The 10,806-nt window shown below is 37.8% G+C and overlaps 1 protein-coding gene and 1 long non-coding RNA gene across 2 annotated transcripts; one reads left to right on the top strand and one right to left on the bottom strand.

Moving 5' to 3' along the window:
• Positions 1 to 1,122: 1,122 nt before the first annotated feature.
• On the bottom strand, positions 1,123 to 7,684 carry LOC131737972 (uncharacterized). The gene is made up of 3 exons (XR_009329544.1): positions 7,349 to 7,684; positions 1,934 to 2,119; positions 1,123 to 1,748 (listed from the first exon to the last, which is right to left on the bottom strand). It is a non-coding gene; the product is annotated as an uncharacterized LOC131737972 (long non-coding RNA).
• A 342-nt stretch (positions 7,685 to 8,026) lies between these two features.
• On the top strand, positions 8,027 to 10,541 carry LOC117405324 (olfactory receptor 2AT4-like). The gene has a single exon (XM_034008286.3). It carries the CDS (start codon positions 9,080 to 9,082, stop codon positions 10,106 to 10,108), a length of 1,029 nt encoding a protein of 342 aa, XP_033864177.3. The 5' UTR covers positions 8,027 to 9,079; the 3' UTR covers positions 10,109 to 10,541.
• Positions 10,542 to 10,806: the final 265 nt, after the last annotated feature.

Genomic DNA, 10,806 nt, shown 5'->3' on the forward strand with positions numbered 1-10,806 from the left:
TGCACCTCAACAGACTCAAATTTCTGCCAAATGAATACTCAGAGGCTGGCATGTTGTCTGTAAATTGTCTTCCTTGATGCAATATCAACATTTTAAAATCATTTTTTCCTGTCTATTTGGAACAGGAGACGGTATAGAAAAAGGAAAGTGAAATTAAATTTAGAGTTGTTGTTTCAAAAGACAATGTATAACCAACCATGGCAGTATATACATAAACTACAAGTTGGTATTTCTGGTAAATTTAAATGAGTTTATTGAAAAAATAATACAATGTAAAACATGTGGCAGAAATAGAAGCTATCTAATGAATCTTTATTTTGTACTGAAAATTATCCCACGCATGACTCAAAGGGGTTGTTTAAGACCCATGTATTATGAGCATTCAGGATTCCCATAGCAACTGATTGTTTTGCATTACATTGTGAGGCAATCTCAATAGACAAGCAGAACGGAATTGAAATCCTATACAGTTAAAAGTAACATGCCGACAACAGACAGTCATAGTTTAGGGATTAGATGTAGATTTATCCTCAGCTTGTAGAGATACAGCCACAGTGTCTCTCTCACCCCAGGTAAGACTGCATGTAAGGCACACACATCACCAAGTTTAAATATTTTAACTGCAGTAAAGGTATGTTGATGTTTTTGATTTTTTCTTCTATAATAGTATACATTCTATTCTGAAGTAGATATTATTATGCTGCTTACATTATTATTAATAAACTTTTAATACCATTTTTTTAATAATATTTTATTCTACAGAGCTACACGATTCATGAGTATATAAATACACTTAAAGTACTTACCGTTTTTTCAGTTGAAAACTTAAATGGGAACGTTATCCTGAAACAGAATAATAATTTATAGAAATAACTGATTCCAAATAAATTATTTATATCATTAAGTAATATAAATGCCTGACTGAAATCATATAGTGAAAGGATTATTAAAAAATATAATAAAGACATCATGCAGGTATCATAATACAATACAAGCACACTTCACCTTTTCTCTCTTTCTTTTTACTTCAATGTTTATCATTAGAACCTGCCTTTACATTCATTACCATCCAGTACCAGGATCACGTTAATGCTAATTGGTATTTCTGTAATTCAGACTTGCAGCCCAGACTGTTTTATTGACTCTGAAAATCTCCACAGAATATGAAGGTCATCATTGTTTACCTCTGATTTCACCCTGCGAGTACAGCCCTGTTGAGATTTGTTTCATAACCCCATCACACAGGAATCTCTCTCCAGGTACTGCATCCCTCTTGTTCTTTCTCATTATAACTGTACTTGTTCTGTCTACACTGTCATTACCTGGAACATTTCCATTTTAATTAAATGAAATGCAGCTTCATGATACAGTTCTATGGGAAGGATGTGTGAACGTGTGGGCTGCAGTGCGTAGTGAAAGGGTGATGCAAGTGCTCCAGACAAGGACAAACACAGAGTTCACGGTTCAAGTTCGTTCTTTAATTGCCTTGTTAGTCTCCTTGACTGAGTTTAAATAATAAAGCTGGCTCTACCCAACAATGGGTATTGCCAGCGCCAAAACAAGGGGTTGCAGTCCCGAAATAATAATTACAAAAACACAGACATAGACACAGACACGTCTCCGGACAGTGCGTGCTCTTAGTGTAGGTGCGGTGCTGGAAATAGTGATGCTGGTTAAGTGCAGGTGTGGTGAAGTCCGGGTGAATCGCTAGCCCAAGGCTGCAGCTCCCAGATCCGTGCTTAATCAGTCTGCCGAAGACAAAACACAAACCAAAACACTTAACTCAGGTTCCGAACAGTCCTCGTTTCCTCCCATCAACCACAATAAAGGAACCGATTACAGCGTCACGTCCCCCTAAAGTACCCTCAGCCCGCCTGCTCCGATAGCTAGTTCAATCACGTCTCCTCCAATTCATGAATGAAACTTTGCTTACCTTACTAGGGCGATGATTCCTGGTACCGTGACGCCGTCCCTTTCCTGAATGGCCGGCTTCTGACTACCCCCGGAATGAACTGCCCAACCATTTAGTACGGGGCACGCAATTCCTGCTGTACAGTGCTCTCACAGGTCGAGAGGGAGATTGTTGATTCAGATTCATTCGCTCTCTGTCACAGGATGGCTTTGGAGTGATGTCAGACCCAGAAATTAATGAAACACAAAACAGGCAAGTTATGTGGGGCAAGATGCAAGTGCACTTGTTTCTTTATTAAATAAAATATTTAAATAAAAACAAAACAAAATGGCACAGTGGCCAAAACAGAAACAGTACACGGCACTTTACGCGAAAATAAAATAGAGAAACAAAACAGACTAACACTTAAACAAACGGTGGACTAACAGACAAACAAACACGGCGAGTAAGAATAAATAAATTACAATTATTCTTTTAGTATACTTTAGTTTACTTTACTTTTCCTCCTTCTCCACATCCGTTCTCCACTCACCGAACACACAACCCTGAGTGAATGAGACATGCATCTATATATATACTTGGGCAGGGATTCAATTACCATTTAATTATTCACTTGAATCCCAGCACGTGAACTAATCTGTGAAATCCTGTGCTCACATATTATTAAGTACTTTAAATCCCTGTGCCTAAATACAATTATACATTTTAAATAACTTGTGCTACACACACCGATTTATATCCCATGCAATAATATCTATACACCAACATTAACACACTACATACAACATAAAACACAAAAATACACACAGGGGTGGAGCCACAATCCCCCATCCTTGCATGACACACGTGTGTAAATTATAATGGTCACTGCAACAAGTAAAGCAAACATAAAAAATGACGGTATACTTACAATGAATGCTCCAGGTGTATTACAGAAAGTAAAACAGCACACTGTTAGCAAAGTCAAATCCAAACGGGTTTGTGAGCAATGAAATGAATGGCTTCAGCTCATTCAGTGATGAAAACTGCTTTTCAAAATGCTCTGTCAGTACTGTAAGACTGCCAGAGTGAACTAATTGAACATACTCTGCTTGTCAAGCTGTTGTTCAGTGCTTCTTTAAAATGGCTGAAATGGGTGAAATCCTGAGCCTGGGTCTGAGCTGGCATTACAGGCAGAGAATTGTGGAAGTCTGGAACCAACTCCCCAGTAATGTTGTAGAAGCTGACACCCTGGGATTCTTCAAGAAGCTGCTTGATGAGATTCTGGGATCAATAAGCTACTGACAGCCAAACGAGCCAGACTGGCAGAATGGCCTCCTCTCGTTTGTAACCTTTCTTATGTTCGTAACTGTAACTTTAATACACATTTCCTCACACTGGTTATTATGGTGATCTTTCTCCTGCACAGCCACATTTAGCCTGTTGAGATGATCGGTGATACCGGTAAGAAAAACCAAAATCCACGCGTTTTTTTCCACGTGCTAGGTTGCCTGCCACTGGTTAGTGAATACACGTTACTGCTGTTTAGTGAATTTAGTGAAGCCCTGCCACACAGCAGAAATGCACAGCTTCGTAGCACAGCCGTCAATATGTTATGAATGCTACATAAAGCATTTGCATAACCCATGCACAGCGGTAGTGAGTGTGCACTGTAGTCTCTAAGGCACGCACACACGTTTGCATCCAGCAAATTCCTTACAAGTGGAACATTAAAGTTAATGGGATGGAATCTGTTCTCAGGACAATGTTGTGTATTTGTGAAAGTGTGTAATAAACCTGAGTGGACTGGCAAAGGAAACCTCTGTCTTCCTTTACATTTTTATGATCCTTCAAGAAGCTGCTTGATGAGATTCTGGGATCAATAAGCTACTAACGACCAAACAAGCAAGATGGGCCGAATGGCCTCCTCTTGTTTGTAACCTTTTCTTATCTTCTTATGTTCTTATGTTCTTAACTGTAACTTTAATGTACATTTCCTCACACTGGTTATTATGGTGATCTTTCCCCTGCATAGCCACATTTAGTGAATTTTGTGAAGCCCTGACACACAGCAGAAATGCATGTTGGATTTCGAAATGTCACATTTTTTAATTGTTGTCTGTTTTTCATTAAGTATGGAAAACTACAAAGTGGTATGTAATTCAATATGTTAATGTAGCATTATTCAGCAGGCTTCATTCAACTGTGAAGCAAAATTATGTAATTATATAGATGTTACCAGTGTGACAAATCTGTTATCCCTGTGTTAATTATCCCAGTACCAAATGTAAATGGCTGACTGTATTGTAATTAATTGTCAGTCTGTTCTGTTCCCGTTTTAGCTACCTCGTGCAAATGCGGGGCTACCGCATTAACTGAAGGACACCTGCAGCTCATAATGAGGTAGAGCTGGGCTATAAAAGATGGGGTTTTAGCCAGCAAAAAAGGAGTTTTTCTTTTTTTCTTTTGAGAGAGAGGAGAAAGAGAGAAGGTGGCACGACACAGAAAGTCTGGGAGTGGGAGGCAGCATGAGACAGACAGGAGTAAGGGTAAACTAAGGGCTTGGGGAAGATAGGAAATAGGGGAAGCCAGATTTAGAAAACAAAATATAAGGAAGAGAGCGAAGCAGGTAGCTGGAGAGTCAAAAAGAAAAAGAAAGAAGTAAAACATCAAACCAGGCAGTAATAGGAACGGCAGGTGCTGTGTATGGTGACTATTTTATTTTAATTGTTTAATTATATATATATATTTGTGTGTGTGGATCGGGACTTATTTTTGTTTCAGAGCCAGTGCTTGGCTCATTATGTTTTCACGTTGTTTTTTTCTTGTATATTTGTTATTTGTTTTTTTACTTTTAAAGTGCAGTTTGCTGCCACCCAATTCCCTTCTCCCTCTGATCAATTAATGATCTTTTTAATAATAAAAAGTATATATTTTTTATTAGCACTTGTGTGGTGTGTCTGTCCATCTCAGTGTCTGACGGTGTGGCTCTCAAAGAACCTGTGTTAAAAGGAACTAGAAAACATTAGTGTATAAAAGGTATTTACCTCCATCTTATCATGGGACCTGGTGCCCATATAATTGCCACCAGGTGGCGTAGTATGGTTAGGAAAGTTAGTGAGCCACCGCTTAGTGGTGACATAGATGCACAACTTTTGGCCATAGCTGTACTGCTAATTCACTGTATTCTAATAGATACATTACAACTGTACATACTGGCAAAATACATGATAATGTATTAAAATGAGGCACCCGCTCTGAATAATTCACACCATATTTACTAAAGGGCGATAATCGTAGTGTGCACCTTAAAGTGAGCGATAATTAGTTTGTTTGGAAACCAGGTTTTAACCACGGATAGGTGCACTATTTAAACCTATTTTTCTGGGCTGAAATCTATCTGGCATCATGGAGGCATTACATGCATTAACATTTTTTATATAGAGCAGTGAAAATGATCTGCAAATAACAGGTTATATTAAGCGTAAATAATGTTACCATTTCTTAGATTTGAATGTATAGTTCATTACATTGTATAGTTCATTACTATTATTTGTGTTCATTACACAAATAATAGAGCGGTTGAATAAAAAACTGGACCAAACCAGGTATTATAATTTAAAACAACCTCCTCCACTAGAATTTCTAACTCCTCTGCGCACAGTTTTAGTTTGCGTTGCCTCTGCCTGTCTCCTACGGAGGGCTGTGTCTGCTGATCGCTCATTTTTGGTCACTGTAAGCCACCTCCACCTTTCACAATAAGCCACTGACCAAAAGATATGCCTGGACTGCTGGGGCTTTTTATATCACAGTCGTCATGGGTAAGTCTCTGACATTATCGTGCACATTAAATTATCGCTCACAATACATGTAGTGTGCATGGTATGGTATGTAAATTAGCCAAATAGTGTGCAGGTAAATGAATGCGTTCTCTGTTAGTAAATGGGGCAGTACATTTAGATTTATCACGCATGTTAGGCTCACTACTTAATGTGCACGATACAGCTACATTTAGTGCCCTTTTGTAAATGAGGCCCTATATATCTCCAAAACAGAAATAATACTAAAATGTTATTACAGATTATATTTTACAGGAAACAGTACAACTGAAATAGGCATTTAAGCAACACAAATTTAAATATGCAAAAAAATATTTTTATAAACCATATGGGACAGTAGAACTTAACTGGGGATTAAATATATTTGATTGTGCATGGATCGCTTGCATGGGCTTGCATGAATACACAAGAATTTAACCCGCTGAACCATCCAGCTTGATAGAAATATTTCTTTTTATTTATTTATTTATTTATTTTTCCAATGAGTAGTATTAAACTTGGCCAAAACAATTGGATCTATTGATTTGAATACATGCGCAAATGGTACTGTAACATTTAGAGTGCCTATCATGTTGCACAAATTGCTGACCTGGCATTTGTCGATTTTCCCCCTTTTTACATTTAATCATTTCCACACCTTTTTTTAAACAAATCTAAAGCAGAAATCATCTTGTTAAGCAACAATGGTATGCAGCCCATTCAATTCCTAAAAGCTCTCTGGCGCACTCTGCTGGAAAAATAAAGTATTGGTTTTACACTTCAAGCTACACTGCATGATAATCACAGTGTACCATGATGAGCCTCAAGGTACCCCAAGTGTACTGCAGTACCAGGGACATTTTCCATGGAACCCACTGTATTTTGATAATAAAAAACAATGTCTTACTCAACGAAAATTTAAATGACACATTAGTTCTTTGAAACAGTGAAAATCTGTTTTAAATAAACATTAAACCATTGTCTGCTCACTACCTGGTTGAAAATAAGGGCCAGAGATGCATTTTAATGGTACTTCTGGTGTATCCAATTCAGTATGCCCTAGAAATCTGTATCAGCTGTCCTAAATGCACATATGCTCAGCTCTTAGATCTGCCTATGGAAACAACTGATTTCCTGTTTGCTTGTCCACAAGTTCACTCCCTTCTGTCTTAAATGTGGGTTGGTCTCGGAATGATATATTTTTTCTTGCAAAATAAAAATGAAACTTGCAGTGTATTAGTCCTTTTACTGATCTTTCTAAAAACTCTAGCAAATTACAACAAAGTGGATTTTACAGCATTTCCCTCATTTTGTATACGATAACTCATTTTGTTAACATGTTCAGTTTTGTCCTAAAATTAAAAACAGAATTTTTAATCGGCAGTAATTGTAGTGCAATTAATTAAATTAGTGTTAAACTAGCAATGGGAGTAGAGGGGCTAAAAGTTAGCTCCAAATATCTCTCGCAATCCTCTATAATATATGAGATTATAAGATTGACATTTTACGAGCCGAAATCAAATCAACAATGGCCCTGTTGCAGACTCCATTGTCATCTTGCTGCGAGAGAGTGGGTGAGGTTGAAGCAGTAACAATTATCGAGGCCCACCTTGGTTTCCTGGAAACAGACTGCACTAACCTGTTGGCCACCTGTTGAAAATCGTTTGTGGCGAGACAACCTGCATGTCATCGGGATAGCAGAGGGCATGGAGAAGGACTTCAGCGCAGGTGTCATGAAACGGAGAGCCTCGTACAACGATCGCTGGAGTATGATATGACCTGCTTTATCCAGCCCGACTGCGTGTATCCTTCACCGGGACTGACCAGGTATTCCTAACACCGCAGCTGGAGGAATTCTTTGCAAAAGAAATCCAACATCAGCTTAATAAATAGTTAAGTCTTTACTTTTTGATGTAACTAAATACATACAAGGACCTGAAAATTATCTGTTTAGAGGTGTGTTTGAGCTTGCACTAACATTCTATTTTATATGTACAGCCCCCCCATTATATGTATTTATTATTATTATTATTATTATTATTATTATTATTATTATTATTTAAATGTTTCTCTCTTTGTTTTTGTTACTAAAATATTTCTGTACTGATGCAGCTGCGTTGGGGGGCACACTACAACTATAAACGTTGTATTGTTTGTTGGGACTGTATTCGGTAAACTGAGTTATGGGAAGACAATGGGTTGAATTGTAGGCACAAACTACATTTCCCAGGGTGCAGTTGCTTGCAAGTTCAGCCCCCTACATGTGCTGGGGGAGGGTTGTGACAATGACAGTACACCACAGCCAGGGATATTTCACTACATATGTCCCATCTAGTTGCCTGAGCCCTTCCCAGCCTTTTGGCTGTCCTCACAAGCCATTAATTACAATTTCCTGTTTGCTGGACAAGAATTAGGTCACTGTTGCTCCTTATTATCACACACATAACAGCAAATAGGTTTAGAAAATTTAAAACCAGCGAACAGTTCTGTCTTGACTGGACTGGACAGGCCAATTTCTAATGTCTGATAGCATCATGGCTAGCTCAAAGAACTAAGGCCTTGCACACATACAGCCTAAATGTGGTTGTGAGTTCACCTTTTGCTCTTAATACGGTTTAAGTACACACACAGTTCGGTTGCAAAAGGCAGCGACAACCGCACTTGTTAATCCTGTTCAGAACAAGTAGCGAGTTCTGTTATTAATTCAGTTTGGTTACTTAATGCGCAGCAACTGTGTGTGTGTGTGTGTGTGTGTGTGTTACTGGGTTTCTATAATTTAGTTGAATCTGAGGCATTAATCCTTTTTTTGGACTTGAATAAAGCTTTTGACACCATTGAACACAATATTGAAAACTCTGGAGCTTTTTGGAGTTGGTCATAATTTTATGAATGTATCAAAATGTTTTACAAAGATATAAATGGATCGGTTATTGCAGTGTTAAACATCTAAAAGGCTCCCTGTTCACAGAGGAATTAGGCAAGGATCTCTGCACACCCCTAATTCCCAGATGTCTACCTTCAGAGGTTGTGCCCAAGAATAGGAAGAGCAATGCAGTCACTGAGGAGACAAAAACATGCTTAAATATTATCACCGCACAGCTATCTTGTACAATTTGCTTTGCAATCGAAGCTGTTGTTTCAATTTGTTACAAGTGAAAACAAGGTAAGGATAAACATTTTATGGGAATCGAATTTAAAAATTGTATAGTGAGGTGAAGTTTTAGCCAAGGGGAAGGTTATTATTATAAAGAATTATTATTGTAGTTGTTTTTTTTAACATACTTAAATAAGTGCTTCACTTTCACATGATATAGTATATACTTCTTTATAAATCAAGTCTTTAATGGTTTGGTTTTGTGAATGAATACAAATGCTTTTTCTTTATTATTGCTTTTTGTGTCACTGTGTGTTTCAGGTCATGTCAAAAGATAACCAAACGTACTTCAGTGAGTTTCTCATTGTGGGTTTCCCAGGACTTCTACCTAAGTATTACCCACTGGTGTCATCGGTTTTTTTTCTAGTCTACCTGGCAACTTTTGTTGGAAACAGTCTCATTTTGGGTTTAGTAGTTTCAGAGAAAAGTCTACACAAACCTATGTATTTCATCATTTGCAACCTTGCTCTGTCAGATCTGCTGTTCAGCACGCTCACTCTGCCAAAAATAATCGCCAGGTACTGGTTTAACGCTGGAGCCATTCCATTTACAGCTTGTTTTATGCAGATGTATTTAGTGCATTATTTGGGATCCGTAAATTCGTTTATCTTAATGGTAATGGCTATAGATCGGTACGTTGCAATACGCAATCCTCTCAGATACCAATCAATAATGAGCAGCACAACTGTCTTTAATCTTTGTGCTTTCTCCTGGCTCATAACCCTGATATTCCCCGCTGTCCTAACCATCCGAGCATTCCCTTTGTCTTACTGCAGATCCAATGCTATTATTCAGTGTTATTGTGACCACATTGGTATAACTCAGCTAGCATGTACAGACATCACATCATATTCTCTGTTGGCGTTTATTTTTGCTATGCTGGTGTTGCTGCTGCCCCTCTCTTTCATCATATTTTCTTACATACAAATTGTTATCTCTGTCCTAAAGATTGCAAGTCCTCAAGGTCGGTACAAAACATTTTCTACTTGCAGTGTTCAGTTGATCATCATTGCTTTATATTATGTGCCAAGATCTTTTGTTTACATGGCAAACAGGTTTCAAATTACAATCAACACTGATTTCCGCATCCTTATGATAGTGATGTATAGTCTCCTACCTCCAATGATAAACCCATTGATATACTTCCTAAGGACAAAAGAAATCAAAACAAGTTTATTGAAAAAGTTAAGGGTTAAACGAGTGACAAACTTTCACGAAAATACCAGTTGTCCTGTTTGCAACTAAAATGCAAAAGTGTATCTGTGCATATATAAAAGTGAACTTGTTAATAAGTTATGCATTGCAACAAATCATATATTGAAACCTGGGCCCTGTTTTTAAATGGAGAGTTAAGCAAGGCCACAAGATCTAACCTGTTCAAATTCTCTAGGAATTAATCTGCTGTAGATTATTTTCTTCAGTCTGGAACAAGTTCATGATATCAATCTTGAATATCTTTCTTCATAAAACAAGTCTGAACAACAAAAGTGACTCAATGAGTTACAGTTTGGGTGTTAAGTGTCATTTAAGGCTGGACAGTAACAATTTGATCGCAATACAAAATCTATGTTGATTTGAATTGTGTCAACAGCAAAGGGACTGAGAAAGCACTTTTTGATTATAGGCTATACATCTATAGTGTTATTTTTTGTGTGTGTGATAATTAGCTGTAGATGACACTACGACAATTTTTGCTGATGAAGGGGGGGAGGGGGGGCAGTGGGCTTTTTTTTTTGCAGCTTAGAGGTATCAGCCCTATTTACTGCTGACATATTAGTGGAAATTAAATCTTTTGACTTATATAGACCATATTTAAAAGAAAACTCATGACATAAGGTTCCTGCAAAATATTTTCGTAGTACTAAACTTGATTCTGTTTTCATGTGTGGGCTGTGTGGTTGTTAGCACCTCTGTCTTAAAGGGGAAGTCTCATTTGGGCTCAT

This window comes from Acipenser ruthenus, chromosome 9, assembly GCF_902713425.1.
Source record: "Acipenser ruthenus chromosome 9, fAciRut3.2 maternal haplotype, whole genome shotgun sequence".
Taxonomy (NCBI): Eukaryota; Metazoa; Chordata; class Actinopteri; order Acipenseriformes; family Acipenseridae; genus Acipenser; species Acipenser ruthenus.

Bases quoted from the DNA above. Each gene is read 5' to 3' on its own strand.
- LOC117405324 (XM_034008286.3), top strand. From the start codon at position 9,080: ATGCTTTTTCTTTATTATTGCTTTTTGTGTCACTGTGTGTTTCAGGTC.